General features: G+C 39.1%; 1 protein-coding gene across 1 annotated transcript; it reads right to left on the minus strand.

Moving 5' to 3' along the window:
• On the minus strand, positions 1-27,528 carry LOC123258189. Its single transcript, XM_044718063.1, is given in 7 exon segments — positions 1-121; positions 15,300-15,558; positions 15,561-16,100; positions 23,753-24,187; positions 24,250-25,791; positions 25,857-26,569; positions 26,831-27,528. Coding segments are annotated over 7 exon segments (4,308 nt in total).
• Between the last annotated feature and the right edge of the window lie 102 nt (positions 27,529-27,630).

The following is a 27,630-nucleotide window of genomic DNA, read 5'->3' on the forward strand; positions in this document are numbered from 1 at the left end:
TTATAGGCCTGCCGCCTGGAATAGATCCGTTCTTACGGTTCTTTTGTCCACTTCCATGATCCCATTGTAGGTCTCCTCCTTTCTCCGGTTGTTCATGTAATTCCGTGATTGTGTGTGTATTCTGCAACAAAGGTTTTTTAAATATCTATTTCACTTTCTTAAATTTCTTTCTAAAAAAATTATTTTTCAAAAATTTGCTAATTTGCTATTTAAAAGGTTCCGACTCAATCTATTCCCTTCAGAAAACAAAGCCTCTCAGAGAGGAAAGCTTCTTTCGAGCATTGATCTGCAAAAAGCTTCAGCAAGGGTAGCTATAAAACAGGCTTAGAGCCCCAAAGTTAAGTTAGATCGGAAATTCTAAAATTCTAAGCAGTAGTTCTGAAATTCTAAGCAGTTTTAAGGAATCACACAAATAAAAATATATTTTTTTTCAAACTATTTTGAAGAAAATATGTAATTGGCGCAGCCGGTAGGATGTGTAAAAGTGACCAGTGATCAATCGAGATCATAGAACATCGTAAAAGTATTTTATGCTAATGCAACTGCAGCTATAATACTAACCGCGAGTGTTAATCGCTATTCACATCCGCAAAAGAACTTACGTGTTAGTTTCAATTTGTAGCCCACTTTTCGAAGTGTGACCGCTAACAAAAATATACAAAACACAAAAAACTATAATAAATTAATAGCCCGCTTTCATAGTGTGACCGCTACCGAAATAAATAAGAAATATAAACATTACAATGGCTGAACCAGTGGCACAAATCCAGTTACTCTCCGAGCTACACCTTAATCAGGCTTTAAGACAGATTAGGCAAGTTCCCAATTTTAATGGAAGCATCAGGGAATTAAGTGCATTCATCAGACGGATCGAATAAGTTTTAACTTTGTATCCATTAACTGATCCGCGTCAAACAGCTGTATTCTTCAGTGCAATTGAGATGCAATTATCAGGAGATGCCCAGCGAGTGTCCCAGCTATCAGCAGCAACCAATTGGCCCGATCTAAGGATTACTCTCATCGATGAGTACAAAACCAAAACCCCATGACGGGAATTACTAAGACGACTCTACAACACCCCTTTCAATGGAAGTGTTCGTAAGTTCGTCAAGGATCTAGAATATAACATATTTGTCATAACAAACAAATTGTCGTTAGAAAACAATAATTTAAATACAATGATTTATAATAATGCCATGAATAATACTGTTAAAGATGTAATAATGAGAAAACTTCCTGACAGGTTATTCATGACATTAGCAAGGCACGATATAACTACAGTCAGTAAACTTAAACAAGTAGCACAACAAGAAGGTTGTTATGATTCTGGTTCTGATAAAGTTAAATCACAACTTAACTCAAATCAAAACGGACAAGATAGGAGAAATTATCAAAGAAATAATAATTTTCAAAGAAATAATTCCTTTTATAATAATAATCAACAAAGTTATAATCAGCAAAGTAACTATAGACAACCAAATAATTTCAATCGACAGGAATTGCAGCAAAACTTAAATCAAGGTAGAGCTCAGAATCCTATGAATTATCAACAGCCAACATCTGCTTTACAAGGTACTAATTCTAACCAAACAGCGTGAATATTCAAGCGATCAATCTAAAATGGAAATCGAAAATTTTCATCAAATAGCCTCGGATCCAATAAAAGAAATAGAAACCCTTACATCAGAATAACTATTAACAATCGCTCATTTAAATGTGTAATAGATACAGGAAGTTCAATCAACCTAATAAAAGGAAATGATTTTAATTTTCCACAAACATTAAAAACATCAGAAGTGCACACAATTAATGGTGTAATTAAATTAAATAAGTCCGTATCTTTCAAATCAAGTAAACTTTGTCCGATCGATCAACCATTTTGGGTTCACAATTTTTCACAAAAATATGACATATTGATAAGAAGAGAGTATTTAGAAGCATGTGAAGCAATAATTAATTATAAACAGGAAACAGTCACTTTGAGCGGATTTGTTTTTTCCATGATATATAACCACGAAGATTTTAAGAATTCCGAAATGGAAAAGTTGGAAGATTCTCTCAGTCCACCTTCATCTGAGGATATATCTTTTAATTTTGCAATTAATAATGACTTGGAAGAAAATAATAAATTTCTAATAAATCATCTTAATAAAGAAGAAAGAACTAAATTAACTAACATTTTATTTGAATTTAGTGATATCCAGTACAGGGAAGGTGAAAATTTGACCTTTACCAATGCTGTAAAACATTCAATCCAAACCAAACATGAAGATCCTATTTACAAAAAACCTTATAAACACCCCCAAGCTCATGATCAAGAAGTCGAAGTCCAAATAAAAGAAATGATAAATCAGGGAATAATACGTAAATCGAAATCCCCTTATTGTTCTCCAATATGGATAGTCCCAAAGAAAGAGGACGCATCAGGGAAAAAGAAATTTCGAATAGTAATAGACTATCGAAGTCTAAATGAAATAACTATTGATGATAAGTATCCGATACCAGTTATGGATGAAATACTTGACAAACTTGGAAATTTGGAATATTTTACAACAATTGACCTTGTCAAGGGTTTTCATCAAATTCAAATGGATGAAAATTCTATTTCAAAAACACGAATTCACACGAATGCCATTTCATCTGAAAAATGCGCCTGCAACTTTCCAACGTTGCATGAATAATTTATTAGAAGATTTAATATACCAGCATTTCCTTGTTTACATGGATGACATAATTGTATTTTCTACTTCATTAGAGGAACACATATTGCCTATAAAAAAGGTGTTTTCAAAACTTCGAGAAGCTAATCTTAAACTACAACTTGACAAATGTGAATTTATGAAAAAGGAAACCGAATTCCTTGGACATATAATAACAACAGAAGAAGTAAAGCCAAACCCCCAAAAAATTTAAGCAACACAAAAATTTCCAATACACAAAAACCCAAAAAGAAATAAAATAATTTTTAGGTCTCTGTGTATTTTATAGAAAATTCATACCTGATTTTTCGAAAATTGCAAAACCCATGACTGTAAACTTAAAGAAAGGTTCCACTATAAATTCAACAGATAAAGAATATTTAGAAGCAATTGAGAAATTAAAACTTCTCATTACATCAGACCCAATTTTAATTTACCCTAACTTTGAAAAATTATTTTCTTTAACAACAGATGCTAGCAATGTCGCCATAGGCGCAGTATTATTACAAAATCATAAACCTATTTGTTATGCTAGTAGAACTCTTAATAAATATAATATAAAAAGAGCTTCTGGCTATAGTCTGGGCCACTAAATATTTTAGATATTATCTCTTTGGTAGAAAATTCGAAATTCTTAGCGATCATAGACCATTAGTTTGGCTTCATAATATAAAAGAAGCAAATATGAAACTACAAAGATGGAGAATAAAATTAAACGAGTTTGACTTCACTATTAAATATTTTCCGGGAAAAGAAAACCAGGTAGCTTATGCTCTGTCAAGTGTAAAGCTAGAAGAAAATTTTTTTGAAGAATCACCGGATAGTACCCAGTCATTACCCACAATAGCAACAGTACATAGTGCACAAGACGACAATCAGAATTATATAGAAATAACGGAAAGACCTTTAAACTATTACAATAGACAAATTGAATTTCATAGAGGAAATTCGAATGAAGTTAAATTGAAGTTAAAGATATCCAAACATTCGCCGAATTCAAGGAAATAGTCCTTAAAGCTCATGGTATGATCGACTGCTTTCAATAAGAAAATAAAAATCTTCCATAGGAAAATGTTTTTGGAAAAATCATAGAAGACCAAAAATTAATGTAGAAAATCGGAGATTTCAACTTTGGATGAGTATTCCAAAGATATGGTAACTGCTAGATACCATTTTTTTAATTTTCGTCGGTACACATGCAATTCAAAAATGATATGTACTAGAAACAATGATCATCTTCATCACACGGCCAACATAATTCAATATATGGTAAAATTTGATCAATTTCTTCTTTTAGGTGTACCGCGGAAACTGTGGGTGCTAGAACCTATGTTTGTTCTGGACTTTGGTTCAGGGGAGCCTAAAGGTTATGGAGCAGGTAAATTTATGCGTGTAGGAAAAAAAAAGTTGGAAATTGTCGGCCTGTGTTATATGCTAAACTATTATTACATTTATATTGATTCGATTTATGCCGTGGCTGCTGCCTGACTTTACTTTTTTTTTTTTGCCTGACTACTTTATTTTTTCCGTTAAGTTCTAATATAAAACTAAATGTAAAAAACGGGTAACAGTTTTTTCCAAGCTCAAAACTCAACATGGTAGCAGGTCAAGGTAAATTAAAATAAGAGAAAAAGAAAAGAGAATGGGCTTGGTACAAAATAAAAAACAGTTCGAATAAAAGTATTTACAGAATCTGAGTCCAAGTGAAGACGTCTCGAACTCATACACTTATGTGTCACTTATCTACGGCACGTGAAACGACTGTTCGTTCTGTATTAAACCTAAAAACTTATACTCAGTGAAAGCGTGAGCAAAAAACATCTGCATTAAAGTGAAGCGTGTGTAGAGGTGCAGAAATATCGATGGCACTATTGATATTTTGGCACTATCGATTGCAGCAGACAAGAAAAATTAATTAAGTTACATTAAAATTCGGCAAATATCTTTGCATCTTAGCCGGCTACATCCGTAGAGTCTGAAAAAGCATTCAGCAAGGCGGGCCAAATAATCACCGTGGACGGAAGTCCACGAGGGGACGACCTGCATGCCTTGGCGTGAACGGGGAAACTCTATATATAGCCGAAGAACTTAAAATTTTCTGTAGGCAACCGTTACTTGGTTTGGGAGAAATTAGGGTGAAAGTAAAAAAATGTTTAATCACTAAAGTGAGGTGGATTATAGTCCCAAGATAGAATATTTTTATATATTCTCATTCTATAGCTAAATACGCGTACCTCAATCGACACGATCCGACATTTCACTCAGAAGTTATTCGAAAAATTCGATTTTTTCTTCTTCTTCAAAATGAAGCCAGTTTGCGTTGGTTTGTCTGTTTGCACTATTTTTTTCTCAACAATCCTGAAAAAATTGAAAAATGTTTGTTACTATCATTTGAGCAACTATTGTTCTACAACTTTTTGAAATACCTTAAGCCTACGTCAAAAAATTAAAAAAACTCTGTTAATTAAAAAATTTATAAGTTTATAATCAAGAAAGATATTCAAAAGAGCTTTACACCGTTGAAAGGGTTTTTTAAATATATATATTTCATTTTTTTTGAGACCAAACGTCTATATAGTACACAAAAAAAAATACACTGAAAAAAAACTTTTTTTTTAAGAAAAAAAATATTTTTTAAAATTTGCTCGTTTGATCCTTTTTATATTGCACGTGGAGATAGCTTTTGAGATGACGTAACTTTTTGTATATCACTCATATCTGGCAAAATCCGTTAACTCAAGATATAGTCCTGTAAGTGCAGCTACCCGTTTTGTGCAGCCTCCTGTGAAGCTTGCATTTACTTATACATGTTGTGTGTGTATTTGATTGGCAACTTTGCTTTTTGGAGTCTGAATATATTTGGTCAATACCCTAAAAAATATGCAGTATATCTTTTCAGCTTTTAGTTTATTTATTTAAAAATTAAATCCAAATAAAAAAGGGCTTAAAAAGTAAAACATAAACTCAACTAGGACTAGAACCCATGCCCTCCCGTGTTAGAAACCACAACGCTCTTCACTCGGCTGACCTCGAACTTCGTTGCTTGATGGCAAATTTGGATGTAATTCTGCTTTGTGTTTCAGTGTCTCATTTCTTAATGAGAAGACTTACAAATGCACAAATTTACGAGTAGAAACCCTGCAGTACCAGTGTTGAGGAGTTTCTTGTGGAACTCTCCATTAGCTGCTGACCATTTACGCAAGGCAGGGTTTACCATCAATACAGTTAAAAGTCAATTCGTCTTATCTAGAGTGGAATATTTAGGATATGTAGTAGGAGAGGGCACTCTTCAACCGAACAACGACAAAGTCCGTGCAATATCAGACTATCCAGTCCCTTCAACGCAGAAACAATTCCGACGATTCTTGAGCATGACCGGTATCAGAAGTTCATACCACAGTATTCGACAATTTTTTTTCCCCTCACAGAATTATTGAGGACACCCCTTAAAGGTGATCACCGATCATGCTAGTTTAAGTTGGTTAATGAAAAAGAACGATTTGAGAGGTAGACTAGAAAGATGGGCTATGAAACTGCAAGGATACCAGTTGACCATAGAGCACCGAAAGGGAAGTGAAAATGTTGTAGCCGATACCATCTCTCGATCTTTCGAAGGAGAAGTTAACGTATCCAATGTAGACATCGAACTATGGCCCGAGATAGATCTTTCTTCCGAAGCGTTTTAGTCTTCGGAATATAAAAAACTTATCAACAAAATAGTTGCAAATAACATGCCCGATTATCAGGTAGTTGACAACTTGCTTTGTCATCGTTGTAACTTATCTAGAGGCGATCTGGATAAAGACGATCAGAGCTGGAAATAATTAAAGTGCTTGGAGAGAATTCGCAGAACTTTCTCATGGCCAGGAATGGTTATAAATGTTCGCGACTACATTCGTCAATGTGAGGTATGTCAAACGTGCAAACATCCCACACAGAAAATGAAAATTCCAATGGGACAGAAAGCTAAAAGCGAGAGACCTTTTCAGAGACTATATTTTATTGGTCCTTTTCCTAGAACTAAAAAAGGACATATAGGCATACTCATAATTTTAGATCACTTCACAAAATTCACCTTCTTAAAGGCTGTAAAGAAATTTACATCTGAGATGGTTGTTAAAATCCTTAAAGAGGATATTTTTGATTGTTTTGGAGTTCCACAGGTTGTTGTTACTGACAATGGTAGACAATTTAAGGGAAACGATTTCTCAGCATTTTTGAATCGCTACGGAGTCCAACACGTATGCACGGCAGCATACGCACCTCAGTCCAACGAGGCAGAACGAGTTAATAGATCTATTAACGCGGCGTTAAGATCTTACATTCAGTCCGATCAGAAAGAATGGGATTAATAGCATTAATAGCACCTTGCGTAATAATCTACATCAGTCCATTGGAATGCCCCATATTTAGCAGTTTTTGGACAAAACATGATTACTCATGGCAGAGACTACCAGCTGTTAGAGAAATTGGGATTAATAAATGAGGGATCCACTACCCTTAATCGGATAGACCAATTTTCTGATATTCGAGGCGACATTCAAAAATATATGCAGAAAGCTTATCAGACCAACAAACGTACCTGTGATTTGCGAAGCCATCACAGGACATTTGAAATTGGACAGATAGTGACGAAACGAAACTTTAAGCTTAGCAATGCGGCAGATAATTTCAATGCTAAGCTTGCATCAGTTGGAGTAAAAGTACGAGTAAAGAAAAAGTGCGGAGAATCACTGTATTTACTAGAAGACTTGTCAGGAAAAGAATTAGGAACCTTTCACCAAGGCTTTTAGCCGAAAAATAGATTTTTCGTTCTAACCTGTGGGTGTGAGGGTGATTTTCACCAGTAGGTTTTATGACAAAAAAAAATCGCAGTTCCGTCCCATTGTCCAAATTGCAGTGGTCTCTAAAAATGCATGCTTGTCATCCCTTTCTTTCCCATGCCATTAATTAATCCCGTTAAAGCTCCCTGGAAGATGCATATTCAAGTAGGCTTGGGTTAGGCATCAAAGATAAGCCCAGCTTCACTTTCAAACCATACTTGGACTCTCGCGGATTGTTAATTAAGACCAATAATTTGTACTTGTCTTTACGCTAATCACGTGGTATTACGTAATAACACGTGCTCCTCAATAAGCATTTTTAAAGAAAATAACGCAGACGATCGATTTGGAGAAAATGTAACGGAGATTATATAAAACGCACCCCCCTTCCCGTCCCTGATATTACATAAGGAATACGAGGTTTCCATGAGGCTTGGAATCAACCCCCCTTTCCTCCCGCCTAAACGTTGACACTCTCGAGGATTGGAGTCTGCTCTCTACCATGCTGCGGCCATAGCTCCGTTTTCCCCCAAGATAAGAATCTATAACGAAAATCGCTAACTTGTAAAGCACATAGTTTTGTTTTGCTAAACTAGCTCTGCCACGGTAGAAAATGTAAAATGGCATATCATTTTGAATCATTATTGTTAATTTCTATTACTTTTAAGTTTTCCAAAATTTTGCCTTCGTAAATTAATCATGTACCGCATCCCTTAATATTTACATATATATATACCTTATTATGTTGTAAGACTTTGTTTAGAATATAGAAATAGCTGCATCGAAAGTCGACAGGCCTACTGACCTCGAGGGACAAGCTATATACACTTTGAAGAATACGTCTTAGAATTAAATATAAACAAGATATATGTATATGAATATTCAGGATGAAGTAAAGTCAGTTCATTTAAGTATCATAAAGTAGATTATATTTCTTAAATTTGTAAATTCAAAAAACGTAAATTCTTAAATTGATCGCTGTAAGGCTTTTGCTTTGAACTAATAATATTGAGTTAGGATTAGAATGTTATTATACTAGGAATAATGAACAAAACGCTGAAATGCTCATGTTGAATATATTGAAGTAATGAATCGCGTCTAAATATTTCAGTGGGGTTTCCAGAGACAAGCTTTTTTGTGAATAGAGCTTTTGCATGTGGATACCCCATCATTGTCAGCGTTGAGACGAGAGTGTCTTTCTTTGGCAACAATATACTTATTGTATTGCTTGTACTCAAGCAAGGGAATTCACAAAATAATTTTAGACGTACAATTAATGCCGTCTCTATAGAGGACCAACCAGATGAAGTTTCGGACTAAAAGTCAGATAGCCAAAAGGTGTTTGCAATAAAGACAACGTCCATTAAGTGCTGGAATTGTGATGATCCAGGTCACAGATATTTAGATTGTCTTAAACCTTGGCGTGTGTTTTGCTACGGATGTGGAGCTTTAGATACCTATCGACCAAAATGTATTAAATGTAATCCGAATTCGGGAAACGGTCCACAGGACATCCGCAATTCACACCAGAGGGATTACTTTTAAATCCAGTCCAATCAGAACTGTGAGACGTAGAAATTAGTCCTAAAATTGTAAAGCCGTTAGCTTTACAATTAGACTTAAAGAAAATGAGTTAAGAAGATCTGAACTGTTTTCAATGAAATACCGTAATTCACGCTCAGCCAGGCGAATGCACGAATTTTGGAACAGTTAAAAGAAGTCCACAATGTATAAAGTCTCGAGCCTTACACGAAATGGTCAAGATAATCGTCCATTTGTTAAGCTTCACATTTTTGATCAACCTTACTATGCTTTATTAGATAGTGGGGCAAACAAAAGCATCATAGGCGGAGAATTAGCAAAAACAATCGTAGATTCAAAGCAATATATAAAACGAAGAGGAAGAGTATGTACAGCAGACGGGAAACGTCAAGAAATTTCTGGTTCAATAGTAATACCATTGGTATACAACAACTTTCAAACCAATTTTGAGTTTTTAATTGTTCCTTCTATTTCACTAGACCTAATATGTGGAGTTGACTTTTGGGATCAATTCGTAATTTCTATCAACTTTGAACCCAATCTTCCCGAGGTGCAAGCGATAGAAACAAGTAGCGACAAACTATTTTTATCAGCCACAGACAACCACAAGATACAGACTATCATTAAGCTGTTTCCTACATCTGAATGTGACGGATTAGGTTTAACAAAGCTGGTACAACACGTTATTGACACAAAGGATACGCGTCCTATCAAGCAGCGATATTATCCTATATCGCCAGCCAAAGAGAAACTCTTGTGTAGTGAAATTGACAGAATGTTAGAATTAGACATTATAGAAGAAGCACCTCCATCAGAATGGTCTTCACCGATTGTCCTATTAGTAAAACAAGGAAAGATAAGGTTTTGTCTGGATTCAAGAAAATTTAATAGTGTTACCGCAAAGGATACGTATCCTATGCCACACTTAGAAGGTCTAATGAGTAGACTGCCCGCAGTTCGATGCGTGTCAAAGATCGATTTAAAAGATGCGTTTTGGCAAATTACCTTAGAAGAAAAATCTCAACCATCTCGACCTTTTGTTGTCCCAAATCGACCGCTATATCAGTTTAAGCGCATGCCTTTTGGGTTGTGCAATGCACCTCAAACGATGTGCAGATTAATGGATCAGGTTATACCATATCAATTAAAGTCTCACGTGATGGTGTACCTAGACGACTTATTGGTGTTGTCTTCCTCTTTTGATGAACACCTGACTCATTTAACCGCAGTTGCTTCCCATTTACGCAAGGCAGGGTTGACCATCAATATAGTTAAAAGCCAATTCGGCTTATCTAGAGTGGAATATTTAGGATATGTAGTAGGAGAGGGCACTCTTCAACCGAACAACGACAAAGTCCGAGCAATATCAGACTATCCTGTCCCTTCAACGCAGAAACAATTACGACGATTCTTGGGCATGACCGGTTGGTATCAGAGGTTCATACCACAGTATTCGACAACTGTTTTTCCACTCACAGAATTATTGAAAGGAAAAACTTTAACATGGAATGAAGAAGCACAAAACTCTTTCCAAGCCATTAAAGACAAATTATGCTCATCCCCAGTATTAATTAGTCCCAATTACGACAAACCTTTCATAATTCAATGTGATGCACCCATCTAGGGAGTAGGAGGCTTATTGGCACAATGTGACGAAGACGGATACGAACGACCAATTAGTTACATGTCCAAAAAGCTTAACAAGGCTCAACGAAATTATTCGGTAACCGAATTAGAGTATTAAGCGGTAGTTTTAGCCATTGATAGATTCAGAATGTACATCAAAGGACACCCCTTAAAGGTGATCACCGATCATGCTAGTTTAAGTTGGTTAATGAAAAAGAACGATTTGAGAGGTAGACTAGAAAGATGGGCTATGAAACTGCAAGGATACCAGTTGACCATAGAGCACCGAAAGGGAAGTGAAAATGTTGTAGCCGATACCATCTCTCGATCTTTCGAAGGAGAAGTTAACGTATCCAATGTAGACATCGAACTATGGCCCGAGATAGATCTTTCTTCCGAAGCGTTTTAGTCTTCGGAATATAAAAAACTTATCAACAAAATAGTTGCAAATAACATGCCCGATTATCAGGTAGTTGACAACTTGCTTTGTCATCGTTGTAACTTATCTAGAGGCGATCTGGATAAAGACGATCAGAGCTGGAAATAATTAAAGTGCTTGGAGAGAATTCGCAGAACTTTCTCATGGCCAGGAATGGTTATAAATGTTCGCGACTACATTCGTCAATGTGAGGTATGTCAAACGTGCAAACATCCCACACAGAAAATGAAAATTCCAATGGGACAGAAAGCTAAAAGCGAGAGACCTTTTCAGAGACTATATTTTATTGGTCCTTTTCCTAGAACTAAGAAAGGACATATAGGCATACTCATAATTTTAGATCACTTCACAAAATTCACCTTCTTAAAGGCTGTAAAGAAATTTACATCTGAGATGGTTGTTAAAATCCTTAAAGAGGATATTTTTGATTGTTTTGGAGTTCCAGAGGTTGTTGTTACTGACAATGGTCGACAATTTAAGGGAAACGATTTCTCATCATTTTTGAATCGCTACGGAGTTCAACACGTATGCACGGCAGCCTACGCAAAAATAGATTTTTCGTTCTAACCTGTGGGTGTGAGGGTGACTTTTACGAGCATGCTTTAAGACAAAAAAAATCGCAGTCCGTCCCATTGTCCAGATTGCAGTGGTCTCCAAAAATGCATGCTTGTCATCCCTTTCTTTCCCATGCAATTAATTGAACCCGTTAAAGCTCCCTGGAAGATGCATATTCAAGTAGGTTTGGGTTAGGCATCAAAGATAAGCCCAGCTTCACTTTCAAACCATACTTTGACTCTCGCGGATGGTTAATTAGACCAAAGATTTTTACTTGACTTTACGCTAATCACGTGGTATTAGGTAATTACACGTGCTCTTTAATAAGCATTTTTAATTCACAAGTGAATTTATTGTGTCTCTTAGACCAAAATATATGCAAGTTTCAAGTGAAATAAAGAGTTCCAGTTTAAATTCTTCAATTTGGCTCGGCCAAATCAGGTAAGAAAGAGAAACTGCAATTCTTGTGACGGTTCTAACAGCCGTGTATTTCACAGGGTTATGGTGGCCTGGTATTTGGCCGAGCTTATATAAACATATATTATATAAGAAAATGTAACGGAGGTTATATAAAACTCACCCCCCTGCCCGTCCCTGGTATTACATAAGGAACACGAGGTTTCCATGAGGCTTGGAATCAACCCCCCTTTCCTCCCGCCTAAACGTTGAAACTCTCGAGGATTGGAGTCTGCTCTCTACCATGCTGTGGCCATAGCTCCGTTATTCCCCCAAGATAAGAATCTATAACGAAAATCGCTAACTTGTAAAGTACATAGTTTAGTTTGCTAAACTAGCTCTGCCACGGTAGAAAATGTAAAATGGCGTAGCATTTTGAATCATTATTGTTAATTTCTATTACTTTTAAGTTTTCCAAAATTTTGCCTTCGTAAATTAATCATGAACCGCATCCCTTAATATTTACATATATATATACCTTATTATGTTGTAAGACTTTGTTTAGAATATAGAAATAGCTGCATCGAAAGTCGACAGGCCTGCTGACCTCGAGGGACAAGCTGTAAGTACATAGGGACAAGGGACAAGCTGTAAGTTGCGGCATAGCCGCAACATTTTGAAGAATACGTCTTAGAATGTAATATAAACAAGATATATGTGTCGAATCATGATCGTTGTTGTTGTCTTCCATTGTACACACTTCAAGTTCTGGTACTCAACTGCCTGCGTCTAATTCTCTACCAACTGTGCATACTACCTAACCTCGATCGGCGACAGCGACACAACGCTGTCGCCTCGCTACAAGGGTACTTTGTAAAGCGACAACATTCAAGCAACGGTCGCCTGCCAACGGTTGCCTGGCAGCCACACACTCACAGCGCAAGAGGCTGATGCAATATTATCACTCTGGTGAAATACCCGAAAATGTGTATTCGCACACACACACACATACATTCGCAACCACGCAGTTTCAATGCGCCGACATGGCCATCCTGACCCTAACACGACCTCGTGTAGAAAATAGCAGCATTCGAATTTTCTTACTTTATTAGACTGTTTCATAACAAAATCCAATTTTCTTATCTTAACTCATAACAAATTATCATATTGATAGTTTCACAAAACAGTATTCAGTTCCATAACTATAATTTTTTTTCATCAATTCAATTCAATTTTTCTTTCTTTCTTTTCTTTGTTTTTCTTCTTCTTTTATTTAATCCATTCTTCTTCATTTTTCACTCATATAGTCACATAATCAAATTCCCCATACGCCATGATCAAAACAAACAATATGTTTTGCACTTGTGCTTGTATTATATTTTATGGACTCAGTACTCTGCCATTTTCATTGGCCAGCAGTACAACTTTGTCACCCTTATTGGTGTACTTCATTTTCTTCTTCAATACTCTCAGTATTTTCATCTTCACTCTTTTCTTCAATACTCTCAATATTTTCATTTTCACTCTTTTCTTCAATACTCTCAATATTTTCATTTTCACTCTTTTCTGTAGCGGTTACGTTTCTTTCATCTAAATTATTATAATCATCGTACACATTTAGCTCTTCGGGCACTTGCCTCTCTGGTAATTTTCTTAAATCCTCATGTGCATATTTATAATTTCTTTTATTAGTTAAAGACTTTAAAATGTACCTGTCACCTTCTAGAACTTTTACTATTTCAAAAGGCCCCCTTAGCTTAGCTTGGTCTGGTGTCTTTCTTCGCTCTTAAGTAATACGAAATCTCCAATTTTGTGCCTTTTTATTTTTTCCTTATTTCTATCAAATCGTTCTTTAACATAAGCTGCACTGGCTAATACATTCTTTGCAGCTTGCGCTCTTACGTTTGGCAAATCAATAACATTTTCTATATCACTAGGTGGAAGTAATCCCAATGGGCGTGCTTCCTTTTCCAATAACATTTCTAAAGGACTTGCTTTCGTAGTGCGATTGGTTGTACAATTGATTGCCAACTGCACCTCTCCCAACACATCCTGCCAAGACTTCCCGTTTCAACCGCCGTTAACATATTCTTCAACGTGCTCATAGTTCGCTCCACTTGGCCATTAGCCCGACTTGCACCAGTGGCTATCAAATGCAAGTTTATTTTTTGATCTGTAAAAAATTGACTGAACTTTGCGCCTGTAAAACACCTTCCCTGGTCAGCTATTATTCGGTTTGGTACTCCAAACAATGAAACGGCAGATTGAACGGCCCTTATACAACTCTCACTGTCTAATTTAATACTATGACTAAGATAGGCCAAGGAATAGTGACTTTTGGTATTGGATTTACATCCAATTACTACTATTACTTGCGGAATTATTTCCGCCTGTATTTTTCCTGAAGTGGATTTTGACATTTTGCAAGTGATGCAGTTGTCGACAAATTTTTTTACGTATTTTGACATATTGTCAAACCAGTAGAAATCGTAAGTTTTATCTAATGTCTTTTCGAAACCTAAATGCATTATGGACTCATGCACTTGATTTATGACAGACCATCTGAAAGCTCGTGGCACCACTGGTAAGCAACGTGTTTTCTCATTTCTTAGTATCTTTCGATGAAGAGCTTCTGCTTTTTAAAATGTTTTTAAAATGTTTAACAATTTCGATTATGTCAAAATCTCGACGTTTTTCAGCCATAAGCTTGAAATTTCAGCTAAATTTACTCTTTTCTCTTCGACTATTTTTGCGGTTGTAGTATACTTTTTTGAATGGGGATTTCTCGATAAAAAGTCAACGTGTGCCATCCTTTTCCCTTCTCTATACTGAATATCGAATGTGAATTGCTGCAAATAACCCCACCAACGCTGTGCTCTGGGGGTTAAATCTCGTTTTTTTCTCGACGCCTTAAGCGAGTTGCAGTCAGTATAAACTACAAAGTTCCTGCCCAGCAAATAATGTCGAAAATGCTTAATGGCGTTCACGACAGCTAAGGTTTCCAACTCGTACGAGTGTTATCTTGATTCTGCCGGTGAAGTAGTTTTACTATAGTATTCTATTACCTGGGGTTTGTTATTAATTTTGTGTAATAAAATTGCACCGTAGCCACTGCGACTGGCGTCTGTGTGCAATTCGATTGGATAATAAGGGTCAAAAATAACAAGGACTGGTTTGTCGGTAAGAGTGGCAATGACCTTTTTCCGTATCTGTTCATACTCTGTTTTCCAAATAAATTTGTTTTTATCTGCAGTTAAGAAATATAACGGTTTTATTAATTGTGAAAATCCCTTAATAAACTGTCGGAAATAGGATGCTAGCCCAATGAATTGTCTAAGTGAAGTGACTGACTGGGGAGGCGGAAGAGCAGTCAACGCTACAACTTTCTGTGGGTTTGGACGAATCTCACCCGCACTTATATTGTAACCCAAATAGTGAACCGATGTTTTCATGAATGAGCACTTTGTAAGATTGAATGAAACCCAGCATTTGTCAAAACATCTAGAACGATCTGTAATCTTTCTAGCGCCTCGCATTTTGTTTAGGCGGCTATCATGATATCATCCATATAGACGATGACAAAAGAATTTGCTAGATCCCCTAGCGCCTGTATTACTAATCGTTGAAAAACAGAAGGTGCGTTTTTGAGCCCAAATGGCATGGACAGGAACTCGTATTGACCATCCGGAGTCACAAACGCCGTGTACTCAATAGAATCTGAATGCAAAGGAATTTGGTAATATCCGCTGGCCATGTCTAGACATGTAAAGTAATTAACTCCCCCAAGCCTATTGATTTGATCCTGTATAAGTGGTAAATTATATTTATCAGCAACCGTATTTGAATTCAGCTCTCTAAAGTCAACACAAAGTCTGTCCGTACCATTTTTTTTCTTCACTAATAATAAAGGGCTTGCATAAGGTGAGCAGCTTGGCCTAATTATATTGCATTTTAGCAGTTCATTAATTTTGTCCCTAACCAAATCTCGCCCGCACGGACTTAAACGATATGGCTTCTTCTCTGTACGGTTTTTGTTGGATCAATCAACCTAATTTTCATTTCGCCAATTCTGACTTTAGTACTTGGGATCCCAGTTATAAATGAATTTGAGTACTTTGCCAACAGTGAATGTAGTTTTATTTTATCTTGTCCCTAAAGCTCAGTATCAATATCGGCTGGCTCATTGCCGGTACACAAATTAACTACTTTGGTCTTTGAGATCCTAAATTGGTTTGATGAAATGACAATATCAAGACCTTGATTTAATATCTCACGGCCAATTACAATGTCGTTCTGCATATCATCATCGCCTATTACGTGAAACAAAATTTCGATACAATAATCGTCAATTTTTACATTGCTTAATATTTGTACAGTACTAAATATTCCATTGCTGCCGATACCTTTTAACATAACAATATTATTGAATCTTTTACCAGAAAATTTAGTTAAATCAGATTTAGTCAGAAACCAGTTAAATTTGATTTTCCACGGTGATGAACATCATGCCTGCCATGTTGGGTTTTATCAGTCGCGAATTGATTCTGTTGTTTCCTGAATCTGCATTCAGACATTTTAAGGCCCACTTTTCCGCAGAAATGGCATTCTATCGGTGATTGTTTTTGCCGTTTAGAATAAGTTTCAGACTGATGCTCCGTAGCCCCGCTTTTCCTTTTAATAAAATTGAATTCTTTTAATTCGGACTGTAGATCGCCTCTGGTTCGAACATTTGATGTGAAACTTAAACGCTGCAATCGGTGATCGAAGCTTGCCAGCAGCGCAAGGGTCACAGACACAGCCATCTCTTCGTTATCCATTTGGCGCCATTTCGTCGTTAGTTCGGTAACCATGCGCCTTGCATGAACAGCCAGACTCTCGCCATCAGTCGGTCGATTTGATAGCATATTAAGAAACATAGCGGCTGGTGTTTCTATAGTGTCGAAGCGTTGTATAAACAATTCTTTAAAATCAGGCCAAGTAATTTCAGCATAGCACACTTGTGAAAGCCATTGCGAAGCACATCCTTCTAAAGCCGAACTCAAGGCCATAACCAATGCACTGCTTCTCAATGTGTTTTCTTGTAAAATTACTTCCACCATTGTGCACCACGATGATGCGTTGGCGCCTGGTTTGTCTGGGTTGAATTTGGGTAGTTGCACAGTTTTGTTCTGCCCTGCATCAGGTACAGTTGTTTTTATGGCTCTCACTAGTTCAATTAAACTTTTATTTTGTAACTCCATCAGGGCACGCCATGGTCCATCTAGTGTTGAAGGCTGGTGGCCAGATCCCACTTCTGATGTCGAATCATGATCGTTGTTGTTGTCTTCCATTGTGGCGCAACGAGTTTCAGCCTTGTACACACTTTAAGTTCTGGTACGCAACTGCCTGCGTCTAATTCTCTACCTACTGTGCATACTACCGAACCTCGATCGGCGACAGCGACACAACGCTCACCTCGCTACAACGGTACTTTGTAAAGCGACAACATCCAAGCAACGGTCGCCTGCCAACGGTTGCCTGGCAACCACTCACTCACAGCGCAAGAGGCTGATGCAATATTATCACTCACACACTCAGCACACACACACACATACATTCGCAACCACGCAGTTTCAATGCGCCGACATATTAAATCCAAATAAAAAAGGGCTTAAAAAGTAAAACATAAACTCAACTAGGACTAGAACCCATACCCTCCCGTGTTAGAAACCACAACGCTCTTCACTCGGCTGACCTCGAACTTCGTTGCTTGATGGGAAATTTGGATGTAATTCTGCTTTGTGTTTCAGTGTCTCATGTCTTAATGAGAAGACTTACAAATGCACAAATTTACGAGTAGAAACCCTGCAGTACCAGTGTTGAGGAGTTTCTTGTGGAACTCTCCATTAGCTGCTGACCATTTACGCAAGGCAGGGTTTACCATCAATACAGTTAAAAGTCAATTCGTCTTATCTAGAGTGGAATATTTAGGATAAGTAGTAGGAGAGGGCACTCTTCAACCGAACAACGACAAAGTCCGTGCAATATCAGACTATCCAGTCCCTTCAACGCAGAAACAATTCCGACGATTCTTGAGCATGACCGGTATCAGAAGTTCATACCACAGTATTCGACAATTTTTTTTCCCCTCACAGAATTATTGATAGGAAAAACTTTAACATGGCATGAAGAAGCACAAAACTCTTTCCAAGCCCCAGCATTAATTAGTCCCAATTACGATAAACCTTTCATTATTCAGTGCGATGCAGCCATATATGGAGTAGGAGGCTTATTGGCACAATGTAACGAAGACGGATACGAACGACCAATTAGTTACACGTCCAAAAAGCTTAACAAAGCTCAACGAAATTATTCGGTAACCGAATTAGAGTATTAAGCGGTAGTTTTAGCCATTGATAGATTCAGAATGTACATCGAAGGACACCCCTTAAAGGTGATCACCGATCATGCTAGTTTAAGTTGGTTAATGAAAAAGAACGATTTGAGAGGTAGACTAGAAAGATGGGCTATGAAACTGCAAGGATACCAGTTGACCATAGAGCACCGAAAGGGAAGTGAAAATGTTGTAGCCGATACCATCTCTCGATCTTTCGAAGGAGAAGTTAACGTATCCAATGTAGACATCGAACTATGGCCCGAGATAGATCTTTCTTCCGCTTCAGTCTTCGGAATATAAAAAACTTATCAACAAAATAGTTGCAAATAACATGCCCGATTATCAGGTAGTTGACAACTTGCTTTGTCATCGTTGTAACTTATCTAGAGGCGATCTGGATAAAGACGATCAGAGCTGGAAATAATTAAAGTGCTTGGAGAGAATTCGCAGAACTTTCTCATGGCCAGGAATGGTTATAAATGTTCGCGACTACATTCGTCAATGTGAGGTATGTCAAACGTGCAAACATCCCACACAGAAAATGAAAATTCCAATGGGACAGCAAACTAAAAGCGAGAGACCTTTTCAGAGACTATATTTTATTGGTCCTTTTCCTAGAACTAAAAAAGGACATATAGGCATACTCATAATTTTAGATCACTTCACAAAATTCACCTTCTTAAAGGCTGTAAAGAAATTTACATCTGAGATGGTTGTTAAAATCCTTAAAGAGGATATTTTTGATTGTTTTGGAGTTCCACAGGTTGTTGTTACTGACAATGGTAGACAATTTAAGGGAAACGATTTCTCAGCATTTTTGAATCACTACGGAGTCCAACACGTATGCACGGCAGCATACGCACCTCAGTCCAACGAGGCAGAACGAGTTAATAGATCTATTAACGCGGCGTTAAGATCTTACATTCAGTCCGATCAGAAAGAATGGGATTAATAGCATTAATAGCACCTTGCGTAATAATCTACATCAGTCCATTGGAATGCCCCCTATTTAGCAATTTTTGGACAAAACATGATTACTCATGGCAGAGACTACCAGCTGTTAGAGAAATTGGGATTAATAAATGAGGGATCCACTACCCTTAATCGGATAGACCAATTTTCTGATATTCGAGGCGACATTCAAAAATATATGCAGAAAGCTTATCAGACCAACAAACGTACCTGTGATTTGCGAAGCCATCACAGGACATTTGAAATTGGACAGATAGTGACGAAACGAAACTTTAAGCTTAGCAATGCGGCAGATAATTTCAATGCTAAGCTTGCATCAGTTGGAGTAAAAGTACGAGTAAAGAAAAAGTGCGGAGAATCACTGTATTTACTAGAAGACTTGTCAGGAAAAGAATTAGGAACCTTTCACGCAAGGCTTTTAGCCGAAAAATAGATTTTTCGTTCTAACCTGTGGGTGTGAGGGTGATTTTCACCAGTAGGTTTTATGACAAAAAAAATCGCAGTTCCGTCCCATTGTCCAAATTGCAGTGGTCTCTAAAAATGCATGCTTGTCATCCCTTTCTTTCCCATGCCATTAATTAATCCCGTTAAAGCTCCCTGGAAGATGCATATTCAAGTAGGCTTGGGTTAGGCATCAAAGATAAGCCCAGCTTCACTTTCAAACCATACTTGGACTCTCGCGGATTGTTAATTAAGACCAATAATTTGTACTTGTCTTTACGCTAATCACGTGGTATTACGTAATAACACGTGCTCCTCAATAAGCATTTTTAAAGAAAATAACGCAGACGATCGATTTGGAGAAAATGTAACGGAGATTATATAAAACGCACCCCCCTTCCCGTCCCTGATATTACATAAGGAACACGAGGTTTCCATGAGGCTTGGAATCAACCCCCCTTTCCTCCCGCCTAAACGTTGACACTCTCGAGGATTGGAGTCTGCTCTCTACCATGCTGCGGCCATAGCTCCGTTTTCCCCCAAGATAAGAATCTATAACGAAAATCGCTAACTTGTAAAGCACATAGTTTTGTTTGCTAAACTAGCTCTGCCACGGTAGAAAATGTAAAATGGCATAGCATTTTGAATCATTATTGTTAATTTCTATTACTTTTAAGTTTTCCAAAATTTTGCCTTCGTTAATTAATCATGTACCGCATCCCTTAATATTTACATATATATATACCTTATTATGTTGTAAGACTTTGTTTAGAATATAGAAATAGCTGCATCGGAAGTCGACAGGCCTACTGACCTCGAGGGACAAGCTATATACACTTTGAAGAATACGTCTTAGAATTAAATATAAACAAGATATATGTATATGAATATTCAGGATGGAGTAAAGTCAGTTCATTTAAGTATCATAAAGTAGATTTATATTTCTTAATTTTGTAAATTCAAAACAACGTAAATTCTTAAATTGATCGCTCTAAGGCTTTTGCTTTGAACTAATAATATTGAGTTAGGATTAGAATGTTATTATACTAGGAATAATGAACAAAACGCTGAAATGCTCATGTTGAATATATTGAAGTAATGAAGATATAATGAATCGCGTCTAAATATTTCAGTGGGGTTTCCAGAGACAAGCTAACGCAACATGGGTTGCCAATGATAATGGTGCAACAAGGAAGGGCGGGCAAGAGGAGATCTATAACACCTGAGTTCTCCAGGCTGGTATTCTCATTCCCTATTCCCCCACAACTTTGGCCACCTCCTTTATTTAGCACTGTCGAAGACTTTTTTTATTTGGTAACCCTGATTTGGGGAAGCACAAGAACCCTCCCTCTGAAATGAAACTGGAAAAACGTAATTTCCAGTTTTTTTTAATTTTCTTTGCGCATTTATTTTACATATAATACATGTTTATCATATAATTGATCGGATATGCCATAACTTTGTTTTTTTTTATAAGTTAGAAGGATGGGACTTAGTACAGATTGCATTTTGGGAAATCTTATCTGATTTGCAAAATTTTATTAGGATAATTGGCTTAACTTTGTTGTTTTTGAAGCTAGAATGATGGGACTATGTACGGTTTCCATTTTGGGCAATCTAATCTTATGTTTCATAAGAATCGGCCAACTATATCCTATACCGACATTTCTTTCAGAAGTTATTAAATTTTTTTTTCTTTGAAAGTGATTTAATGAGCCTAGCATCAGAGTCCCTTAAAAGGCGATTTTTTTTCATTTTATCTCCAAAACAAAGAGAAAATTTAAGATCAATGAAGAAAGGTAACTTATGTATTATTACAGAGGTTTCTTTAATAAAGGTAACAATACAGTTCGAATCCCGTCAGGTTCTAAACTGAGTATATGCATGTTGCTACTGATTTAAATTTATATCTAGTAAACGGCTTCTTTAAAGGTTAAAATAAATATGCCATTTTGTTATGAATAAGATATATAATCTTAGAAAAAAAGGCGTTACCATTTACTTTGGCGTCTATGTGTTATGAGCACTTAAACATCAAATTTTCAACAAAAATGTTGCTCCCTACTGTATATTCCACTTATTCCACTTGCTTATATCTGGCAAAATTCGTTAACTTAAGATATAGTCCTTTGATTGGCAACTTTGCTTTTTAGAGACTGCATATATTTGGGCAATACCCTAATAAATATAAAGTATACATATCTTTTTAGCTTATAGTTTAGCTTTTTATTTAAAAATAAAATCCAAATAAAAAAAGGGCTTAAAAAGTAAAATATAAACATTAGCTCAACTATGACTCGAACCACACCGGTGTTAGGTGTTAGGAACCACAACGCTCTCCACTCGGCTAACCTCGAACTATGATGCTTGATGGCAAATTTTGATGTAATTCTGCTTTGTGTTTCAGTGTCTCATGTCTTAATGAAAAGACTCACAAGATTGGTACCTCAACAGTCCCGGTCCGACATTTCTTTCATCAGAAGTTATTCAACAAATTCAATTTTTTTTTAACTTTTTCAAAATGTCAGAAGTTATTCAAGAAATTCGATTTTTACAGCTTTTTCAAAATGAAGCCAGTGTATCTGCTTGTCTATTTGCACTATTTTTTTCTTGGCAATCCAGAAAAAAATTGGAGATGTTTGTTACTATCATATCATATAAAACAACCTCTTGGCGAGGTAAAGTACCGGTGACGAACCTGCAAATTATCAATACCGTACCGAAGTTTTATAAAAAAATATATATTTTTATTTAAAGTGATCAAAAATATGTGATACAGATCAACTTAAGGCTAATTTTCGACTGCCCAAGCTTGAGTTAATTGTCTTCCTTGTCGTCTCGGGATCGAAGCTTTCCAAGCTTCCCTAAGAACTTTCCCGAAGTTAATTCCGAAGATAATTCCGAAGTTAGAACCCGAATGATTTTGCTGCGATCAGCATGGAAAATTTGGCTAGCAATTGGAATGCCAAAAAGGGGAATCGCGGTGGCATGATTCCAGCGGATGTTTAGTCTAATATTGTTTTGCTGGTGCCGACCGAATAGGGGGAGTTTGTTTATGTTTATGATTGACTCAAGCTTGGCTTGCCGTTTGTGTTGTAGGTGCGAGTGTGGGGATAAGTGTGTAAGAGCTCGTGGGAACTCACTGCTCGTGGGAAGTGCAGAAATAATTGTTTATAATATTAATATAAAATATAGATTAAACTTCTAGTTAATTCTCCCACTCCTAAGATGAATCGTCCCGATTCATGTTATTTGTGCGGTGAGGGAGGATATTCTATTATTAAGTTCTGTAAATGTTATTTCAATATTTCTTTCAGTTTCGTTTTTTGTTACAGTTTCAGTTGTGATTTCAGCTTTTGGAATTTCTATTTCTTTTTGAAGAAAATATGTGACATTATATGATCATTAGAAAATATGTAATCCGTTATTATATAATTATTGTATTTGTATTGGGATATGTAATCTAACATTTTCTGTTTTTCGTTGATGTAATTTATATTATTAATAATTATGCTTTCATTAAATAAAATCAGAAATGCGCCATTTAATTTGATTTTGTTTACAGTATTGTCGTCGCTCGGGTGGGAGATGCCTTCAACATATGTATGGCGGCGATGGGGCAACCCGCTTCTAAAACACAAGCCAATGTGTATTCGTACAGCGTATGTTTTATTCTATGGGGATTACATGTTAGGGTAAGAAAGAATGATAAAATTACAAAATCTTACCGCAGTTTAACCTCCCACACTCTATGACAACAACGACAAATTCACCACACGCGCCATTATTTTCTATCCTAGTGCGCCCAATCTCTTCACGAGTGCATAATAAAAAAATTCTACTTAAATACTAACTATCGATAATCGATCCGCGACATCCCCACCTCCGTGAAGAACTTCTTCACTCAAATCCAAAGCCGCCAACTTTGAAGCGGGGCGCATTATCCAGCGGGTCCGATCTCCATCCATGATCCTAACGCGGGCTCGTCTGACCTCACCATCCGTTCCAGCAAAGGTCTCCTCCACGACGCCTTTCCGCCAGTCTCGACGCTGAATGGCTGGATCGCAAACGAAGACAATGTCTCCTCGTTGAATCGGCTTCTCTCTGCGGCACCACTTCTCTCTCCGTGTCAGCGTGGGTAGGTACTCCAAGACCCACCTCCTCCAGAATCGGTCTCTCAACATCCTTGCCACGCGCCACTGCTTCCGCGTAGCTCCTTTCTTGACGAGGCCTCCATCCAGGCCGGGGGTATCCGGTGGGCAAGCTGCTCCCTTGAAGAGATCATAGGGCGTAAGAGGGGCTTCCTGGTCCGCACTCACTGGCAAATGGGTGAGCGGACGAGAATTAACGACATTCTCCGCCTCTATCTCTCCAGGAAACTCTCCAGGACGTGCTCCTTCGGCGCCACTTCCTTCACTGTGTGACGTAGCACCCTCTTCACGCACTGTACCATTCGCTCCCAAACTCCACCCTCTGACGGGTTCGCTGGGCAGTTGAAGATCCATTCAATTCCTTTGCTTGACAGCTCCGACTGGATCCTCTCGGGTTCGAAGATCTCCGCAAATCTCTTGGCCTCTCTGTCTGCTCCAACGAAGTTCCGGCCATTGTCGCTGCGCAGTCTATGTACAGGCCCTCGACGGCAGATGAAATTCCTGATTGCAAGTATGCAGGAATCAGTCGACAGGTCATGTGCCAGTTCCAGATGAATCGCCCTGGTCGTCAGGCACGTAAACAAGGCCACCCACCGTTTCTCCTGGTGCCGAGCAACGGTCACTAGCAGCGGCCCAAAGTAGTCGAGGCCTGTGCTCTTAAACGGCCAGCCATAGGCGTCCAAACGATCATCTGGCAGGGGTCCCATAATCGGCGGCATCGGCCGTGCTCTGTGCAGCTTACACTCGCTGCATCCCGAGATCACACTACGAAGCACTCTCCGCAGTCTCGTAATCCAGAACCTGGTCCGGATCTCCGCCATCGTAGCATCCACGTTTTGATGCTTCATCCTCACATGGGCGTCGCGCACAATCATCTCCGTGAGACCATGCCGGTGGGAGAGGATCACTGGCCTCCTGGCGCTGTATGGTATACATAGCGCCGCATCGATCCTGCCATACGCTCGCAGGATTCCATTGCCATCTAGGTATGGCGCCAGTCCACATATGTCCCTTCCTTTAGCGACGTCCAAGCCCTTCTCTGCGGCCTGCACCTCATCGGGGAACGCCTCACGTTGTGCTCTACGGAATAACAAGTCCTCAGCTGCTTTACACTCAGCTACATTGAGGCCGTAGTTCTCCAGCTCATCTCGTTGTCCACGGCATCGACGTATGAACCTTAGGACCCAGGCCGTAGTCCTCAGCAATCGCCTGTAGCTTGAGAATCTCTCCAGCGATATAAACGGGTCACTCGCGCCAACAATCACGAACTCACTCGGCATCTCCTCTTCGTCTTCTGCATTGGCTTCGTCGGTGGGTGCAGCTCCTGGCCAGCTGCCCGCTGGTCTCCTCAGGAATGCCGGTCCTCTTAACCAGCGTGACTCCTCGCTTAGGTCCACGCTGCGTTGCGCTCGAGTTGCATCATCTGCCACGTTGTCGGCGGATGGTAGCCATCTCCATTGGGCCACCTTCGTCGACTCCAGAATCTCGGCTACTCTGTTACCTACGAACTGCTTGTAGCGCCTGTGTGTGCTGCCAATCCAACGCAGCACAGTCTTCGAATCCGTCCATAGCACAGTCTCTGCAATGGCCACACTATGGTCCTGTCTGAGCTCCAACCGTGGAATCGTCATCGTTCGCATCGGTGCACACTTCGTCTTTGCGCACACGAACCCTACTTGCACGTCGCCGTCCTCGTACGTGATCCTCCAGTAGACCACTGATGCGAATGCCGACTGACTCGCATCCACAAATACGTGCATCTCGATAGAGTCTCCAGTCCGGATCCAAAGTAGTGACGTGGGCTCCGAAAACGTTCCACTTTCTCTATCTCTTTACGACAGTCCATAAAGGCGTTGTACATCTCAGCCGGTAGTGGTTCATCCCATGAGATCTTCCTTCTCCAGACCTCTCGCAACAACAACTTCGCTGTTATCATTAGACAACACAGGAATCCCAAGGGGTCGAACGTTGACATGACCCTACTCAAGAATTCCCTTTTTGTGGCAATTCTCTTCCCATCGGACACGACGGGGGCGACTTTGTGGTACTTCACTCGAAACCTGAAGTCGTCCGTGGCTGGCTGCCACCGCATTCCCAAAATCTTTTGCTCGGCCTCACCCCATCCAATACTTTGGGCGTGATCACTGGGTCCAAGCATCCTCTCCACTGTAGGCGAACTGGACAAAAACTTGCAAAGCTCAAAACCGCCTTCTGCATGTATCTTCTTCACTCTGCTAGATACTTCGATAGCTTCGCTCTCTGTGGCAAAGCTGTCCACATAGTCATCCACGTAGTGGTAGTCCACGATGGCTTTGACTGCTCTGGGATCCGAATCCAGGAATCGCTTGTCATTCACTGTCTTCACGTGATGCGCCGCACTCGGTGAGCATGCGGCTCCAAAGGTCATCACGCACATCTCGTAGACGTCGGGGTCCCGTTGGTCATTCCCATCTCTCCACAGAAATCGTTGCGCACATCCATCCTCGGGTCGGATCAGCGAATGGTGAAACATCTCCTTAATGTCGCTGCAGATTCCGACGGCACCTTCCCTAAAATGGAAGAGGATAGATGCCAAGGCCTTATAGTGTTGCGGCCCCTTGCTCAGCGCAGAATTCAGTGATACTCCTCCAACTCGTGCCGCTGCGTCGAATATTAATCGGATCTTCCCTGGCTTGTTGGGATTCTTCACTCCAAAATGTGGCAAGTACTATGTTCTATCGCTTCCCGAATCGATCTCCTGTCGTTCCAGACGCCGAGCGTATCCCCTGTCGACATAATCATTAACAATCCGTGAATATTCTTGGGCGAACTGCCCATCTCGCTTTATTTTCTTCTCGATGTTGACCAATCTATTGTACGCCATATCATAGCTACGTGGCAGCACAATGTTATCCGTTTTCCACAATAATCCCGTCTGGTATCGGCGGCCAACTCGCACCGTAGTGTCCTCCAAGATCTTCTGAGCCCTCACGTCGTCGCTGGCTGCGGCCGCTGGCGCCGCCTTCACACCGAAGTACTCGATCTCGAAGTAGTCCTCGACGATCCGTTCCACGTTATCATCCAACGACGTGGCTAGCAGACAAGACCTCGGTGATGGCGTGTCTCGTCGTCCTTCTACAGTCCCAAAAACAACCCATCCTAATTCGGTTGCGGCCGCGTACGGTCCCTCGCTGGCAAACCGTCTCGTTTTCAATGGCAGTCCTAGATGTCCATGGTCCAAACCAAAAAGCAGCTTCGGCACTGCATTTACGTAGGGCTTCATTGGTAATTGAGCGTCCTTGTTCACGCTCCTAACATCGCTTCTGTGCAGGCTCTGCATCGGCAGACTTAAGTTCGAAATGGCATAGACGTTTCTCAGCACATGTCGGGACGACTTGCCTGCTCCACTGATCTCCAGACGTACCACGTTAGTAGGCTCTCTTGTGGCCCTGCCTCCGAACCATTGAACATTCAGCTGACGACGTACTCCTTGTACGCCTAGCTCTGCAACCAGCTCGTTGTCGACCATCGTCACCGAAGAACCTTCATCCAGAAGAGCGTACGTATCCACCTGCTTCCCACCTGCAATACACGGAACAGAAGTCGTTCTCGGTCCTCGTCGACACAGCTC

The sequence above is a fragment of the Drosophila ananassae genome (assembly GCF_017639315.1).
Source record: "Drosophila ananassae strain 14024-0371.13 chromosome Y unlocalized genomic scaffold, ASM1763931v2 tig00000099, whole genome shotgun sequence".
Classification (NCBI taxonomy): Eukaryota; Metazoa; Arthropoda; class Insecta; order Diptera; family Drosophilidae; genus Drosophila; species Drosophila ananassae.